The 19,251-nt window shown below is 44.6% G+C and overlaps 1 protein-coding gene across 1 annotated transcript; it reads left to right on the forward strand.

Annotated features, from left to right (window-relative positions):
* Positions 1-13,354: 13,354 nt before the first annotated feature.
* Positions 13,355-18,021, forward strand: LOC128595792 (protein FAM187B). Its single transcript, XM_053604774.1, has 2 exons — positions 13,355-14,073; positions 17,635-18,021. Exons 1-2 carry the CDS (start codon positions 13,355-13,357, stop codon positions 18,017-18,019), a joined length of 1,104 nt encoding a protein of 367 aa, XP_053460749.1. The 3' UTR covers positions 18,020-18,021.
* Positions 18,022-19,251: the final 1,230 nt, after the last annotated feature.

Consider the following 19,251-nt stretch of genomic DNA (forward strand, 5'->3'; position numbering starts at 1 on the left):
TTTGTTCTTTATTAGCTTAGTTAAAGGTTTGTCACGTTTGTTAATCTTTTCCAAAAAAATCAACTTTTGGTTTTATGGATTTTATTCCTATCCTTTTTCTCTATTTTATTTGTCTCTGCTCTAATCTCTATTATTTCCTTCCTTCCGTTAGCTTTGAGTTTTGTTGGCTTTACTTTTTCTAGTTTCTTAATGTGTACATCAGGTTATTAAGTCAAATCTTTCTTTTTTAACATAGCATTAACAGCTATTAATTTACCTCTGAACATTGTTTTTCTATCTCATAAGTTTTGATATAATTTGTTTTTATTTTCATTTGTCTCCAAGTATTTTCCAATTTCTTGACCTATTGGTTGATTAAGTAGGGTATGGTTTTATTTCCACATATTTGTGTCTTTTCCAGTTTTCCTTCCGTTAATTGATTTCTAACTTTGTTTTGTTATGGTTAGAGAAAATACTTTGTGTAATGTCTCTCTATTTAAATCTACTGAGACTTAATTTATGGCCTAACATGTCATCTATCCTAGAGAATGCCCATGTGCACTTGCATTTTTTTGTTGTTAGTTCTGTCTGCTAGGCAAGTTGATTTATTGTGTTGTCAAGACCTCTATCTCCTAGGTGTTCCATCCTTTTTTTTTTTTTTTTTGCAGTTTTTGGCCAGGGCTGAGTTTGAACCCACCACCTCAACATATGGGGCCCGTACCCTACTCCTTTGAGCCACAGGCACCACCCTGTTCTATCCATTATTAAAAGTGGAATGTTGGAATCTCCGATTATTATGAGGGAGAAATTTAGACATGCTCAGATAAACAAAAGTTGAAGTTTATTACCAGACTCACCCTGCAAGAAATGCGAAAGGAAGTCCTTCATGTTGTAATGAAAGAAAGTTAGACAATAACTTGAAGATGTATGAGGTAAAGGTACACAGAACTGTGTATTTCTCCCTTTTTATTCTATCAGTTTTTACTTCATATTTTGAGTTCTGTTATTAGGTATGTAAATATTTATAATTTTTATATCTTCCTGTGTATTGAACTTTTTAGTAATATAGAATGTCCACCTGTGTCTCTTGTAAACTTTTCTGATTTGAAGTTTATTTTGTCTGATATTTGTATAGCTACTCCAGCTGCCTTTTGGTTATTATTTGCATGGAATGTCCTTTTTTATCCCTTTCACTTTCAGCTTATTCGTGTGTTTGGATTGATCATGAATCTCTTGTAGGTAGCATATAGTTGGATCATTTTTTAAAATCCATTCTGCTAATCTGGTTTTGCTTTAAAGAAATTACTATCAGGAGGAACTTCTGCCATACTTGTTTTGCATATGCATTATAGTTTTTGGTCCTTAATTTCCTCCATTGCTGCCTTCTTTTTAAGGTCCTTAATTTCCTCCATTGCTGCCTGTGTTCAGCTAATCTTTTTTGTAATGAAAAGTTTTGATTCTCTTTTCATTTCTGAATATGTATATTCTATAGTTTATAATGGGGATTATATTATATATAACATCCTAAAGTTATAACACTCTAATTTGAATTTGTTGCAGCTTAATTTTGATGGCATATACATGCTCTGCTTCTATATGCTGTCACCACTTTTCTGTTGTTGATGTCACAACTTACATCTTCATACATTGTTTTCCCAGTAACAAAGATTAATAATTTTTAATGCATTTTCTTTTATATCATGTTGGCAATAAAAAGTGGAATAACAAACCAAACTTACAATGACCTTAGCTTATATAATTGCCCTTGCCTTTACCTTTATCAGAGATCTTTATTTCTTCATACATCTTGAAGTTATTGTCTAATATTTTTTCATTTCAACATGAAGGACTCCCTTTAGCACTTCTTGCAGGGTGAGTCTGGTAATAAACTTCAACTTTTGTTTATCTGAGCAGGTCTAAGTTTCTCCCTCATTGCTGGAGGATAGTTTGGTTATGGACTTCTTGGCTGACAGGATTTTGGTGTTTGGGTTTTTTTGTTTTGGGGTTTTTTTGTGATTTGAATGTATCAACTCACTGCCTCTGGTCTCCAAGATTTCTGATGAGAAACCTGCCAGGGATGATTGAAGGTTTCTTGAACATGACAAATTTCTTTGGGTTTTTCATAGTTAGAATTTGTTGAGCTTTGTGGATTTGTAGGTTCATGTCTTTCATCAAATTTAGAAAGTTTTCAACCATTATTTCTTCAAATGTAATTCCTTCTTCCCCTTTCTCTCTCTCTCCTCCTTGGGAGCATTCCACAATATGTATGTTGGTCTTCTTATGGTGTCCAACAAATCCCTCGGGCTCTGTTCAATTTTCTTTATTTTCTTTTTGTACCTCAGATTCCATAATTTCAGTCCTATCATCAAATTGCTTATTGTTTTGTCTGTCTGCTCAAATCTACTTTCTTTTTCTTTTTTTTTGAGACAGAGCCTCAAGCTGTCACCCTGGGTAGAGTGCCGTGAGTGTTCATAGCAACCTCCAACCCCTGGGCTCAGTGATTCTCCTGCCTCCACCTCCTAACTAGCTGAGATTACAGGCACCTGCCACAACACTTGGCTATTTTTTTGGTTGCAGCCATCATTGTTGGACGGGCCCGGGCTGGATTCGAACCTACTAGCTCAGGTGTATGTGGCTGGTGCCTTAGCCACTTGAGCCACAGGCACCGAGCCTCAAATCTACTTCTGAATGCTTCTAATGATTTTTTGTTTTTAATTTCAGTAATTGTATTTTCAGCTCTGGGATTTTCCTTTTGGTTCCTTTTTATATTCTATTTTCTATTGGTATTTTATTTTGTTCATACATCATTTTTCTGCCTTTGCCCATGTCTCCCTTAGTTCTTGAATGTCTTTAAGACAATTATTTAAGTCTTTGTATGGTAAGTCTACCACTTGGGCTTCTTCAGGGATCATTTTTCTTTAATGGGCCATACTTTTTTTTTTCTTTATATGTATTGTGATTTTATTTTTTGTTGAAAATCAACATTTTAATGTTATGTGATAACTCTGGAAATCAGATTTCCTCATTTCCCAGAGTTTGCTGGGGGTTTTGTTGTTGTTTGTTTGTTTACTGTTGCAGATCAGTAAACAAACTGCTGGGATCAGCCTGAAACAAAAGCTTAAGATCATTTTAGGTCTAAGCTTTTATATTTTCCTCAGCTTGTGCAGTGACTTTCTAAATTTCCCTGTATATGTGATTGCTATTGAATATCTTTATCCTATAATGTCCAGTAACCAAAAGAAGAGAAAAAGAGAAAATTCAGGGAAATCTCCTGGAAACCACTTCAGTTGGAGGGGATTAAACTAATAGTAGTTCACCTCTGTGCCTGCACCTTTGTGATCAGAACATAATTCTAATATTTGGAGGACAAAGTCCTTATTGCTCACCCCCTAGCAATAATACTGGCTAAGTACTTCATATACAACATCTTATCAGATCCTTAGAAGGAGCCTTTCTTTTTTTTTTTTAATTTTTTTATTGTTGCAGTTTGGCCGGGGTTGGGTTTGAACTCACCACCCTCAGTACATGGGGCCAGCACCCTACTCACTGAGCCACAAGCACCACCCAGAAGGAGCCCTTCTAATGGCCAGAACCATTCGAATCCTTTGAAAATTAGGAAATGGAGGTTCACAAACTGAAGCACACTTCGTGCAGTTCCTCAAATATGTGAGAGAGAGCATCCCCTGATAGCCAGGACCTGGACTGACAGTAACAACCGAGTCTTGGTGTTGCTAGAAACTGACCTAGAATTCCCTTTTAGTTGATGGTGTTCTTCTGTTGAAACATAAATAAGTTTCACAGAAAACCAACATCGGGCAAGGCTTTTCTGTGACTGTAATGAATCTAGATAAAATCAAGGAATCTAGATGAAATCAAGACCATTCTGTAACCATGTCTGAACAGAGACAAAACAGGGACATTGTCCAAACCACAAGATGTCAAACACCCCCTCTCCTAGCTAATACGAGTAACTGCTGTTTTAACAGTTCTAGTTTTAGCTTTACTCCCTTCTTCTCATGTTCTAGATAAAATAGAATTAGTCACAAGTTTTGACAGCACCCAATCCAGAGCAAATCCTCAGTTCTTTGAACCTTTCCCCACATGACACAACACAACACAAATCTGTCTTTTCTAACAGCTTGTTGCTGAGACACTGCACCATTCACCATGGTGTATATCTTCCCTGGCTGCATTGAGTCAAAAAACCCAACTTTGCTCACAGGTGTGTTCCTGATGGTCTCTGGCTGAAGGGCATTGCTACATGCCAAACCTATTCCCCTTTCAACAGCTTTGCATGTGCTATTTGCTTAGTTCTGACTTCACTTCCTCTGGAATCTTCATGGCTTGTCTTATGCAGGTCTGCTCCAATGTCACTTCTTCAGAGAAGACTTTTCTCTGCACTTCCTCTACCAAAGTCCCTGTATTAGTCTGCTAGAGATGCCATAACAAACACCAAAGGCTGGGTAGCTTAAACTACATACATTTATTTTTTCACAATTCTGGAAGCTAGAAGTTCAAGAGCAAAGTATTGTCGGGGTGGTTTCATTCTGAGGCTTTTCTCTTTGGCCTGCCGATGACTGCCTTTTCACTGTGTCCTCACATGGTCATCTTTCTGTCTGTGTCTTCATTTTCTGTTCTTCTAAGGACACGAGTCCGATTGGATTAGAGCCCACTCTAACTTAATGATTTCTTTAAAGGCCCTGTTTCCTAATACAGTCACATTCTGGAGTGTTAGAGATTAGGGTTTCAACATGTTAATTTGGGGAGGAGGAGACAAAATTTATCCCATAACAGTCTTCATCCACAATCTCTCTCCCCTCGCTTTTTTTTTTCTTCAAAGCAGTTACCATGACCTCATTGTTTATTTATTTAACATGCTTTGCCCCCTGCGATGTAAAGATGATATTATTCAGCAAATATTTCACAAACTCCCCTACATTTCTCAGCCCCTCTGCTATTGCGTGGGGCCGTGAGATGAAGTCTAGTTAATGGTCTGTGAACGAAAGTCATGTGGGTTGCTCCCTGACCAAAGCATTTAATTACCAGTTCATGTCTTGCTACCTCCCCTTTCTCCTGCCATAGAAACTAATGATGTTGCTGGTGGTGCAGCCTCCATTAGCTATGGTATCTGAAGGGACTTTGTAAAGTAGAGCTCTCCATCAGCCAACATTGGACATGTAGCACGAAAAAGATGATTTTAAGCCACTAAGATTCCAGAATTCTTTTGTTGCATAGCATAACCTAACCTATACGAACTAATACAATCCCTCTAGACTATAAGCTCCAAGAGGTCAAAGGCCTATCCTGGATCCTTTGTGCCTGGTGCAAGGTGGGTAGGCAATAATTATTCATGGAGTAAGTAAATGTTCCTGGCCCAGAGAAGGGAAGGCTGAGATTGGCCATATTCCTACTATCCTAACCACTGCCTTATTACAAAACACACTGTATCAAGAGTTAGAAATGAATAATTTCTTGAAAGCTCTACAATAACCTTAGTATGTGATGGAGAGTTCTAATGTCCCTATTTTACAGATGAGGGAAGTGAGGCTTAGCGATCTCAGCAACTTGCCTAAAATCCTATAGCTCTGACAGCACCTAGCACAATCCTGGTACACCTGAAACTTCCCATCAGTGGATGCTGTTGGAGTCGTGGTTGGCGACACCAAACGCACATTCTCTTCTGCAACTCTCCTGCAAGCAAAACCCTGATTTTCTTTGAGTCTTCAATAGCTTCTCTGGTAAGCAAAGATCACCCTTCTCCAGTCCTAAGGAAGAAATTCTGATTGGTTTAAGCCAAGTCTGGAAACTTCATTTCCTTTCAGGGATTAGTTCAGATCCGGGCATAGGACTCAATCTTGGCCAATGGAACTTTTGAGAAGAACCTATGGGAAGATTTTGGAAATGGTTTTAACTTTGTTATAAAGGGGCGCACCAGAGGAAATACTCCTTGTAATACACATTAGCTGTGGTAATCATGACTGCCATTTGCAAACAGTTTCCTAGACCTCATGGGATCCCATTTCTTTTGTTGGCTTGGTGGACTGGTGGTACCATGTAGTTGTTTCTGGCTAATGTTTTGTGAGCAAATGTTGTATGTTATGCAAGGGCAGAGCCCTTAATATAGGCAGGAAATCCTACAGAGCTTTCTTTCTCCCTCCTCTGAAGAAACCAAAAACGTTTGAGATGCCATTTGCTCCATTATGCTGGATCCCTGACTAATTATTACTTCAACCCGTAGTAGACATGGAACATGAATGAGAAGCGAACCTTCATTGTTTTAAGTCATTCATATCTGGGGGAAGATAGTATAGTATCAAATAGCCTATCTAGACCAATACCAAAATCATTGCAGGTAGTGCTAATGTATTCAAAAGTAAAAATACATGGCATTGGCTTAGATACACTGGGAACAAGAAAAGTTGTTTGAAACCAGAAGGATGGAGATGATTGCCTGAGAGATACTTTGGAAGGCAAATAATTTACTTCATGAACTTGCTGTTTTAGGGAAAGCAGTTGGAATAGAGGAGTTAGGAGTGCATGTTGGCCACCGGGAGAACTCAGCTTTTGGAAAGGATGGTTATAGCATTAGTTAAATAATTATTAACCATTGTTTAAAATCTCTGAATGAGATTTTAAGATACTACCAAGAAATCCTTTCAGGTAGACAAATGTCTCCGTGGAAGAGAGATGAAGGATGTGGCTCTCCAAGATGCTTGACAGAGTTTATTTGCCATGAACCAGAGAGAGGAGAGAGGACAGAGGAGGAGGAAGGAGGAGGAAGGGAAAAGAAGGAGAAGAGGACGGAGGATGTGGTTTTTGGTTGTTTTTTTGTTTGTTTTATACGTGAAGTGAACTGGAAGCTTACCAGGATTCTTAGATCCCAAACTTTGGGGGACAGAAAGCAGGCTGAGAAAACTTCTGATGACACATCTTTCAATTTCACTTCAGTTGTAGCCAAGGAATTTAATGAAAACGGAGATAGCTCCCTCAAGAGTGGAGACCTAAGCCAGGGGTTTGGACGCTCCGCTCCCCTCCCTCCCCCACCGAGGCGCTAATTTGGTGCTGATTAAGGAGCCCTCCCCATCGACAAGAGACACTTGTAATTTTTCTCACTGGATTTTTGGAAATAGTACAGATCACTGATTTCTGTGTGTCTCTCCTTTCTGTTGAGCATGAACTCACCACATTCTATGGAGGGTTTGGAGGCCAAATATTTGCCTTTGTAGTTTACTTTCTCTGACTTAACTCATTGTATTTCTTGCCTAGTGCCTGTGGACACTGGAGTTTTCACCCGACACCATACTATTTGATGGCATGAACTGACTTGTACTCTTGGAAGCGCAGCGGAACGAGGTTCCTTCCACTGCCTAGAGTTCTACAGGTGACTTCACAATGCCGTAGGGTGGCTCCGTGACTGTTTGTGTAGTCTGGCTCACCATGCTGGCCACCCTGTGGCTGGTGAGCCTTTCTTTCCCCACTCTGTGTTCCCAGATATTAATCAGCTGTAGCTATAAGCGTCTGTGCCAGCGGGCCCTGCTCTCTGGCAATGACATTGTCTTGAAGTGTGACCATTCCAAGGCATTCTGGTACTTCTCTTCCATTCTTGGGGAGGAACCCCTCCTGCTCAACTCAATGTCTAACATAAAGAAACTGCCGGGTGGTAGCCTCCAACTGACCAACCCTCAGCCCTCACAGACAGGCCTCTATCGGTGCCAGGGCACTGATGAAACCTTCATAGTGGATTATGAGATTGACTTCCAGGATGCCACCACCCTGCATGTTACACACAAAGGCCTGGGGCAAGAGCCCCTGCAGAATGAGACCCGACACCTGGGTGGCAAGGTACTCATCTTTACCCGGTGGGAGCCCTGGCAGGACTGTAACCGCTGTGAGGAGCCAGGAGAGCGCAAACGCCTGGGGTACTGCTATGTTGAGGAGCCCCTGGAAAGACCTATGCCCTGTTGGCTTTACCTGGGAGAGAAGAAGACGCCGTACAGCCGCATGCGCCCTGAGCTGCAGGTGGAAGCCTGCCATGTACCCTGTGAGCACATCAAGGAAATCCACCAGCCGTACTTCATCTTTGACATTTACCAGCTGGGCATGTTGATCAACAGTATGTGGCTCACCTGCCCCCTGGCCTCCATCTACAGGTGACAGGACCGGGGCAGTAGCCCAGGCTTTGTTTCCTGAGCCCCCCTGGGCTAGCCGTTTACCTTCCAACAGATAATCAGGCTCTCTCCCAGCCCTTAAGCCTCCATGGGAAGGGATCTCTTCACAGACCAGCTCAGAGGTTTGTTTAGCAGGAATTCCCTGGTGCTGCCTCTGAGCTGGGGCCTGGGCAGATGATGTCAGGGTCAAAGTAGTGACTAACAAAGACCTTGTTCTTGTCTGCTCCAGATCCTGATATTCAGGGGGGGAGACCAAATGGAAAATCCAGAGACCGAGACAGTCAGGTCCATGTTCATGCCAACACATACATTGCTATAGTTTCTGCCTTCTGCCTGATTGGACAGACAGTTACAGTTTATCCATTCTTGTGCCAGCACCACAGTATCTTAATTATTGTACCTTTTTTTTTTTTTTTGAGACAGTCTCACTTTGTTGCCCTCTGTAAAGTACTGTGGCATCATAGCTCACAGCAACCTCAAACTCTCAGGCTTGAGCAGTCCTCTTGCCTCAGCCTCCCAAGTAGCTGGGACTACAGGTGCCCGCCACAATGCTCAGCCATTTTTAGAGACAGGGTCTCGCTCCGGCTCAGGCCGGTCTCCAACCTGTGAGCTCAGGCAATCCACCAACCTTGGCCTCCCAAGTGCTGGGATTACAGGCGTGAGCCACTGTGCCCTGCCCCTATTGTACCTTTTTAATAAGCCATGATAGATGGTAGTAAATATTTTTGAATTTGTTTTTAAGATTGTCTTGGTTATTCCCAGCCCTTTATATAAAAATTTTGGAATCAATTCGTTATTATTGTTTCTACCTAAGACATCTTTTTTTTTTTTTTTTAATCAAGACTTCATTGATTCTAAAGATAAATTTGGGGAGAATCAATATATTTTTAGTCTTCCAATGCCTGAACATGATAAATACTTCCTTTACTTAAACTTTAATTTCTCTCAATAATGTATGGTTATTAATGTGGAGGCCTTACGTATCTTATATTTATTTGTAAGTATTTGATATTTTCATGCAATCACAAATTGTTTCTTTTAATTTCATCTTTTAATTCTTTATTGCTGGTATGTAAATTATACTTGACCTTGTATCTCATTATTTTGGTAAAGTCACTTGCCGGCAGTAAAATGGTGAATAGAGAAGTTGATGGCAGACGTGTTTTTGTTAGTCTCAGTATTTCACTATTAAGTATAATTTTGCTCTAGGTATTTATTTATTTCAGATTGATATGAGGGTACAAATCTTTAGGTTACGTTGTTTTCATTTCTAAGGTAAAGTTCAAGTTGTAGTTGAGCCAGGGGTGTGCTGAACACCCTCACATGGTGCACCTTAGGTGAGATCCTGCCAGTCACCTCCCACCCTCCTCCCCTCCCCCTGAGCTCCTCCCCTCCCTGTCCTCTCCCCTCCCCCTTGCTAGACTTGTGCTTTTCTTTCCTGTGGGCATGTAGTTGTTTAGATATTGGTTTCATATTAGCATTGAGTACATTGGATACTTCCCTCCCCCCCCCATTCTTGTGATACTTTACTAAGTAGAACGTTTCAACTCCATCCAGGTAAGCTCAAAGTTTTTAATAGAAACACTTTATCAAATTAAGAAAATTCTGTTTTGTTCCTAATTTGCCAAGAGTTTTGAGTGTTGAATCTTATCAAATGCGTTTTCTGCATCTACTGAGATGATAATGTATGATAAGGTTTTCTCCTTTATTCTGTTAATGTGGTGAATTATATAGACTGATATGTAAATATAAATCCAACTTTGCCTTCCTAGGGTAAACCTAAATTGGTCATGATGTTTATCCTTTTTTTCAATCATTGGAATAAATTTGCTAATATTTTCTTTAGGATATTATGCCATAAAGAGATTGACCTGAGGTTTTGCTTTGTTGTAATGTCCTTATAAGATTTTGGTATCAAGGTGATTCAGGCTCTTCATAGAAGTTGAGATGTGGGCTCCGTGCCCGTGGCTCAGCGGCTAGGGCGCCAGTCACATACACCAGAACAGGCGTGTTCAAATCTGGCCCAGGCCTGCCAAACAACAATGACAATTGCAATAAAAAAATAGCTGGATGTTGTGGCGGGCACCTGTAGTCCCAGCTACTTGGGAGGCTGAGGCAAGAGAATAGCTTAAGTCCAAGAGTTGGAGATTGCTGTGAGCTGTGATGCCACGGCACTCTACCAAGAGCGACATAGTGAGAATCTGTCTCAAAAAAAAAAAAAAAGAAAAAAAGAAGTTCAGATGTGTTCCATTTTTTTTCTATTTTGGGAAATGTCAGATTGATGTCATTTTTATGTTCAGACGTGTTTGAAAGAAAACTCTGGTAAAGCTTTCTGGGCATAGAGGGATTTTATACATAAGTTTTAAAGTATAGATTCACTTTCTTTAATGGTAAATATAGAACTTTTGGGGTGGTTTTTTGTTTGTGCCATTGTTGAGTTTTTCCATACATTTGTCCATTTCACCTAAATTTGCACAAACTTTGGCTAAAAGTTTGTAAAATCCTCTCAAGACCTTTCTATGGCTGTGGGATCTATAGCCATGCCTCTTTTTTTCGCTGTTGTTAGTATTCAGGCTTTCTCTGGTCTTCCTCCTTCAGTCTCGCTAGGGCTTTACAGTCTCCTTCACCTTTCCAAAGAATCAAATTTCAATTTTTTAATTTTGTTATTGTACTTTTGTTTTCTATTTTGCTGATTTTTGGTATTTATTATTTCCTTTTTGTTTTTTTTTCATGTAAATGTGAAAAAAATGTATGTTCTTTCGTTGTTGAGTACAGAGTTCCATGTGTATGAATTAAGCCAAATTTATTTATCATGTGGTGCAAATCTTCCATATCGCTGCTAAATCTGTGTTCGAATGTTCCATTAATTACTGAGAGATGTATATCTCCAACTGTGATTGTGGGTTGATATATTTCAACATTTAGATATGTCAGGTTTTGCTTTATATAGTTTTAGTTCATACAAATTTAGGATTATATATCTTCCTATTGGATTGACCATTTTATAAAGTATCTCTTGGAATCTCTTTCACTTTTGAGCCCTATGTCTACTTCTTCTGCTATCGATTGGTATAGCTACTACACAAGTTTCCTGGCTGGTTAGTGTTTGCATGATGTTTTCCCATGTTTTTGCTTTCAACTTTCAAATAAAATAAAATTTTTTAAATGGCTCCTCCTCCTTATAAAGTCCTCAGATAGGCCTAATCATCCTCTGTAAAGTAGCTCACACCTACACACCATTCTTTCACTTTCTATCCTCAGATAATTCTATTTTGAGAAACAGAGAATCTCCCTCTGTCACCCAGGGTAGAGGGCCATGGCAGCGTCATAGCTCTGTGACCTCAAACTCTTGGGTTCAAACCATCCTCTTGCCTCAGCCTTGAGTAGCTGGGACTGCAGATGCCCAACAACACACCAGGTAGTTTCTCTATTTTTAGAAATAGAGTCTGTCTCTTGCTCAGGTTGGTCTTGAACTGAGTTCAGGCATTCGCCTGCCTTGGCCTCCCAGAGTGCTAGGATTACAGGTGTGAGCCATGGTGCCGGGCCTGCGGGTTCTATCCTCATTTCTCTGCTCTGTTTTTCTTTTTATTTATTTATTTATTGTTTTGAGACAGAGTCTCACTATGTTTCCCTTGGTAGAGTGCCATGGAGTCACAGCTCACAGCAATCTCCAACTCTTGGGCTTAAGCGATTCTCTTGCCTCAGCTTCCCTATAGCTGGGACTACAAGTGCCTGCTACAATGTGCAGCTTTTTTTCTGCAGTTGTCATTGTTGCTTTAGCTGGCCTGGCCGGGTTCGAACCCACCAGCATTGGTGTATGTGGCTGGTGCCGTAACCACTGTGCTACGAGCCTACTCTTTTTCTGTTGAGTAATTATTATTACAGTCACCCCTCCTTATTTGTGGGTTCTGAATTTGCAAATTTGCCTACTCACTAAAATTATTTGTACCTCCAAAATCAATACCCACAGGATTTTCATACACACGTATAGTGGTGAGAAATCTGAGTCACCCAGAAAGGAGAGCACGTTCCCAGATCAGGTAAAATAAGGTGACACTCTGCCTTCTCTTGTTCGTAAATGCAAGAAGGCTGTGGTGTGCCTCCCGGGGAAAATGTGTGTTAGATAAGCATTGTTCAGGCACAGCTTACAGTGCGATGGCCAGAAGTTCAAGGTTAACAAATCAACCATATGTATTAAAAATCTGCCTTTAAACAAAAATCCACATAAAATTTGATGATGTATCGATCAGTTAGCAAACATGTTATGATCAGAAGCATGCAGGAACCTAAACCTGTATTTCCTCTAGGAGCAATTGTTCAGTATTTGCCAATTCAATGTTTTTGGCAAATTTACAGAATGTAACTTCAATGAATGATGAGAGTCAATTGTATCCATCGTTATTCATTACATACCTGTTTACTATGTATCTCTTCCACTAGAGGATAAGCTCAAGGAAGGCAAAGGATTTGTCTGATTTGCTCACTGCTGTGATTAGTGGCTGGCACACAGAAAACAGTCAGTGAACATTTGTGAAATGAGTGAATGACATCTGGTCAAGCCAGCATGATAATTATTTGTAATGTCAAGACTGAGAAGGAGTTTAGAAAAGGGATTGGAAAGGGCAACTGAGAAAAATATTTGTTTAGGATGGATTGTGTCATGCAGATATCTGGGCGAAGAGCCAGGAAGCAGCAAGTGCAAAGGTCCTGAGGCAAGAGTGCCTTTGCTTTCCTAACTTGTTCAGGAAGCAGCAGGGAGGCCAACATGGCTGAAGTGGAAGGAAAGGTGTAAGAGGTCAGAAAAGTAACTAGGGAGGGTTTGCTCACTTCTATATCCCCAGTGCTAAGAAGTGTGCTTGGAATATAGGTGTTCCAAAAAAAAATGGGTTAACATTCCCATATGACACTTTAATGATGTTGGACCATCCTTGGTAATGCAGACTCACCCTTGGGGAAGATGGGAGAAGTAGGTGCTAGAGAAAACCCTGAATAAGCAAATCATTTCCTTCTATCCCAGCGAAGCAGAAGCCTTGAAGTAGAAATTAAGTAGGGTCGTCCGTTTGTTACAAAACAAATGGGGATGGCTAGTGACCTCACACACATACATGGGCTGCATTTCACACACTGCCCAGGACTGAGGCCACAGTTCCTGGGTGACCTCACAATGTCCAGGTGGTGCCAGCCCACTACCACGATCCCAGTCCACCATGCTGACCACCCTGAGGCTGCTGCTCAGCTTCGCTGTCCCTGTGCTAGGGGTCTATGTTTCTGTCAGCTGTCCCAGAGGCAAGCAGTGCCAGCAGGCCCTGCTGTCTGGCAATGATATCCTTCTGCTCTGCAACGCGTCAGGGGCGCACTGGTATTACTTCATCATGCAAGGCAGCAGCCCATCGCTCTCCAACATCACCAGTGTCTCCAACTTAGAAATAATGCCCGAGGGTGGCCTCCTCATTAAAAATCCACTGCCCTCCCAGACGGGTACCTACTACTGCTGTGACCACAATGACATCCAAGTGACACAGTATGAGATTGACTTCCAGGATGTTACCACCCTGTATATAACACACAAAGGCCTGGGCCAACAGCCCCTGCAGAATGAGTCCCTACACCCGGGTGGCCAAGAGCGCATCTTTACCCGGTGGGAGCCCTGGCAGGACTGCAGCCACTGCGAGCAGCCAGGCGAGCGGAAGCGCCTGGGGTACTGCTATGTGGAGGAGCCCCTGGAGGAACCCCTCCCCTGCTGGCTCTACCTGAGACAGGTGACTCTGTGGTCCAGCCGCATGCGGCCCGAGTTGCAGGTGGAAGCCTGCACCGTCAAGTGCCTTTCTAGCAAACCATTTGGGATGGGTTATGTCATCTTTGACAACTTCCAGCTCCAGGAGTCAGCATCTGCATGGCTGTCCTGCCCCTTAGGATCCATCTACAGGTGATGGGGGCCTAGCACTAATCCTGCTTCTTGGCCTTGGCCGGGAAGCCCTCATGATTAATGTGTGCAGAGAGGGAGGGGTCCTATGCGGGGCAGCCCAGCAAGGCTCAATGGTCATGGAGACAGTTTAAGGCCTTGCCCTGAGGCCGTCCACAGTTCTGGGGTAGGCAGCCCAGAGTGGTCAGAGCTGGGGTGGGAGACATCCAGGCAGAGTTATGGGGGAAACCAAGAAGCCTGGGGGCTCCCCCGAGAGGCCCCTGACTTATTGGTAGAGTCTGCCAGACCCTGGGGGAAAGGATGGTGCCCCCATGTTGCCCACCAGGATCTGCTTCCCGGAGCTCCCCCTCATGCTTTTGTCTTCCTGGCTGGAGCTCCTAGGAAATCTCCCCTTCACCTCCTCTTCCCCAGTCCACCCACCCCAACTAATAAGAAGTACAACCGGGGGGTAGGGAGGGGGCAGTGGCTCACACCCGTAATCCTAGCACTTTGGGACTGAGGCGGGTAGATTGTTTCAGCTCAGGAGTTCAAGACCAGTCTGAGCAACAGCGAGACCCTGTCTCTATTAAAAATAGAAAAAAATTAGCTGGGTGTTGTGGCCAGTGCCTATAGTCCCAGCTAATCAGGAGGCTGAGGTAAGAGGATTACTTCAGCCTGAGTTTGAGGTTGCTGTGAGCTATGATGCCACAGCACTCTACCCAGGGTGATAGAGTGATACTCTGTCTCAAAAACAAAACAACAACAAAAACAAACAAAAAACTAGGGTACTGCTGATTCCAAATGGGAGAGGAGGGAGAACAAAATTTTAATATTAAAGAAAAAAGAAATTCAACCACTCTAGGTAGGAGGCTGGACAAGATGTGCCATCCGTTCCACCCCATCCTCCCTGCCCCAGGAGTGCTGGACCCAAGGAGGTCCATTTTACAGATGGGAAAGCAGCAGCTCAGATGGGTGCAGCCTGGCCCAGGGGACCCACAGTAGGAGGCGGCAGCATAGACCCGAAATTCCCAATACTTCGCCCTGGGGTCCCTTTGCCCTCCCCCATGTGCCCTTCTGTTGCTTGCATGGGCTTCTGGTAAAGGGGAAGCCCCAGCCACATCTTGGGGCTCATGGTGTCTGGTCTCCCCACCCCATCCAGTTTTCTTTTCCTTGTTTCTTCCAACTGTAACTTCTATTCTCTCCTCTCACCTTTGGGACTTTTTGTCTCTCTCCCTTTCTTCTCCTGTAAGTATAAAAGTAACATCTTTTCCGTAAGAAAAACACAATTCAAAGTGGGAGGAAAGCAAGCTGAACCCCTCCTCCCATCGATATGGGAACCCCTGCTCCATGTCATGTGCTTACAAGTCACAGGATCTTGAGAGAAGAACCCAGGGTCACGGCCTGTCTCTCAGGAGCCGAGTGGAAGGGCAGGTCTTGTAAGGTTTCTGCACCACTTTGCGACTGTGTGATGCTGGCACATCTCTGGGCCTCTGTTTCCTCATTACAAAGTTGAATTAGTTTCATAAAGCAGCTGTAACAAAGCACCACAAACTTGGGCTTACAACAGAAAGGTATTTTCTCACCATTCCAGAGGCTGGAAGTCTGAGCCAGAGAGTCAGTAGGGCTGAGTAGAATCTTTTCTTTCTCTCTCTCTTTCTTTTCTTTCTTTCTTTCTTTTTTTGGCATGGGGTCTCACTCTGTCATCCTCGGTAGAGTGCTGTGGCATCATAGCTCATAGCAACTTCAAATAATTTTGGGGCTCAAGCAATCCTCTTGCCTCAGCTTCCCGAGTAGCTGGGACTACAGGTGCCCGTGACAACGCCCAGCTGGTTTTTCCATTTTTTGGTAGAGACAGGGTCTCACTCTTGCTCACACTGATCCCATAATTCCTCAGCTCAAGCAATCCACCCGCCTCGGCCTCCCAGAGTGCTGGGATTATAGGCATGAGCCACCGTACCCAGCAGGTGGAATCTTTCCTTGCCTTTCCCTAGCTCCTGGAGGCAGTGGGCGACCCTCAGCCTCCTTCAGCTTGTAGCCACATCGTCCCAGCATCTGCTCCGTCACCGCCTGGCATCCTTCCTGTCTGTGTCTCCATGTCTCGTCTCCTCTTCTTGAAAGGACACCAGACATATCGGATTTAGTGCCCACTCTCCTATGTATGACTCATCTTAATGAATTCCATTTTCAATAACCCAATTTCCAAATAAGGTCACAATAGGAGGTTCTGGGAAGGACATAAATTTCAGAGGGGCATTACCTGACTCAGTACAGGGGTCTCACTAGCCTGGGCCTCCTGGGGTCAGTGTGATGTTTAAGGTGGCTGACACCACATGGTCCATACCTCCATGTCAGACACAGTGCCACACTCTGCACAGGTGGCAGCTGTGGCTGTTGTGTGTTGCTTTTATTCTGTTGAGCGCCTTCTCTGATCCTCAGCCATGCTGGGCATGTTTATTCACTGAACACATCTTTACTGCTCACGTATACGCCAAGCACTGTCTGAGGGACCTAGGAGACAGTGAACAACGAAACTGACAAAGATCCCTGCCCTTGTGGAGAAATAAATACATAGTGTTTTAAGATGCATAAAATGTAGAGTAGTTGGGGTGGCGATAAGGGGAGGGAGGAATGCTGGGCATTGGGAAGGGGGATTAAAGTTGTAAATAGGGGCTCAGCGCCTGTAGCTCAGTGAGTAGGACGCCAGCCACATACACTGAAGGTGGCAGGTTCCAGCCCGGCCCAGGCCTGCTAAACAACAATGACAACTGCAACAACAAAAAAAATAGCTGGGCGTGGTGGTGTGCACCTGTAGTTCCAGCTACACTGAGGCAAGAGAATCACTTAAGCCCAGGAGTTAGAGGTTGCTGTGAGCTATGATGTCATAGCACTCTGCTGAGGACGACATAGTGAGACTCTGTCTCAAAAAAAAAAAAAAGTTGTAAAGAGGAAGCCAGAGAAGGCTCCTCTGAGAAAGGGCCATTTTGGGGCCAGGAATGGGAGGAGATGAGGGGGCCATGCAGGCGGAGGAAGAGCCTTCCACGCAGCCGGACTCAATGGCTCACTACTGTAATCCCAGCACTCTAGGAGGCTGAGGTGGGAAGATCGCCTAAGCTTAGGAGTTCAAGACTAGCTTGAGCAAGAGTGAGACCCCCGTCTCTAAAAATAGCCAGGCGTGGTGGCAGGCACCTGTAGTTCCAGTACTCGGGAGGCCAAAGCAGGAGGATCACTTGAGCTCAGGAGTTTGCAAGGCTGAGGCTGAGGCTGTACCCATGGGTCAGAGGTATGTCTGGCAGTGTGGAGGAGATGGGCCAGACAGGGAAGGGGACACATATCATTAGGGAGGGTGCTTGCTAGTTCCTCCAGATAACCCCGTGAGGTCACTACCATCCTCCACTCCCATTTTTGCCCAGGTCGCTCAGCCAGTAAGGATCCATGCTGTTCACACCTCCCTGTTGACTGCTGCACATTCCTCTGCGGGGGGCACAGGGAGGAGGCTGCTGCTGTCCCCACCTCCCTTAGGATAGACATCGGTCCCCCTCTTTCTCCCTGGGGCCCCGCAGCTGATCTTGTCCTCCTCACACACAGGCCTGTCATCTGGGAAGCCAACAACACTCCCCTGACTTGGGAGGGCCAGCTGTCTGGCCGGGACGTCAGCACCTTCCTGGACCCCTCCTCTGGTGGCAGGCAGCTGCAGGTTTACCAGCCGGCCATTTATAAGTGCTTCGTGGAGCAAGAGTTCATGGCCCAGTTCAACCCCAGCACCAACGTGGACATCCTGGAGGCCCAGATGGGAGAGGACGAGGAGCAGCAGGAGGCCGTGGAAACCCCGCAGGGGAAGTCCGACTCTGTCCTCACAGGCCTGAAGCTGGTGCTGCTTGCAGCCACGGTGCTGGCCCTGGCAGGGCTGATGCTCAAGTTCTGCCACCCCTTTCAGGGCAAAAAAAGTGACCAGGTGCTACTGGTGAAATAAAGCAAGCCCTCAGTGTCCCAGGGTCCCAGAGTCCTGCCCCTTCATTGCCCCAGCGTCCCGTCCACGGCTCTCACTCCTAAGCCTGCCCCACACGCGTCGTGCTCCGAGGGTGTGACCCAAAACAAGCCTGTGGCAGTAGCCAAGAGTGACTGAGCCCTTCCCCTGTCCAGGTCCTGCTCTGTTAACTCATTAGGGATCCCCTTCCACAGATGAGAAACCTTAGGCAAGGCTATCTAAGACTGGAGCCCTAGTTCAAACCCAGGGTGCCTGGCTCAAGTCTGGTGCCCCCCAGAGGGAAGGAGGGAGGGAGAAATGAGGCCATTTTAGGGAGGAGGAGTGTCCCCAGGTGTGGTAAATCATAGCCTCCTCACTAACCCCATTCTCCCCAGGACAACGCAAGGGCTGTGACCTGGCAGTGTCCATGCCCCCAGGTCTGCCCTGTGCCCTACTGACTGTCCCTTGCCCACCCTCTCCACTGCACCCAGGTCAGAGACAGGGGCTGCTGGAGAAGTCCAGATCTAGGATAGCTGGGCCCACACCAGCCGTCCTGGCTCTGGCGGTGCAGTGAGCCCCCTCAGACCCGGAGAGGGGAGAGAGACAAGCCCCTCTGCCGGGACAAGGCGCCAGGGCTGGCTCAGCCGGCCAGCAGAAATCACTAGGCCTGGTTGTTCCCAGAAATTTAGCCAAGTGCAAGAGTGAGAAATAAAATATTAATGCCTTTTAAAATTTGTTTCCCCAATAGTTCACTGTGAAGCAATTACAAGCTAGACATGAAACTCTCCCAGAACAGAACTTCTGCCCCAAAGACAGGGCAGAACTGGCCCCGTGTACCAGACACTGTTGCCAAAACACTTAAGGTGGTGCCCAGAGAGACTCAAAGATGCCTGCAAAGTGAGGGGGTGTTTCCTGAGAAACGAAGGGAGCTCCCCGGGGAAGCAGGGGCGGGGAACAGCAATAATAATAGCAAATACTTTTGGACTTCCTGGTGTGGTCAAAACTCAAATCCATCATAAGCTTGTCCCCACACCCACCCCACTCCCCAGGCTGGTGTTACTATTAACCTTGTTTTGCAGCTGAGAACATCAAGGCACAGAAGGCTCAAGTAACTTGCCTGAGGTCACTCAGTGAGCTTGGGAAGGGGCTGGTGACGGGAGGGTGCACCTCATGTGCACCCCCCAGCCTGGCTCCCAGGAAATCCGCAGTGTCTGGTGCCCATAGCAAGCCCCCTCGTG

Source organism: Nycticebus coucang, chromosome 10 (genome assembly GCF_027406575.1).
Source record: "Nycticebus coucang isolate mNycCou1 chromosome 10, mNycCou1.pri, whole genome shotgun sequence".
Taxonomy (NCBI): Eukaryota; Metazoa; Chordata; class Mammalia; order Primates; family Lorisidae; genus Nycticebus; species Nycticebus coucang.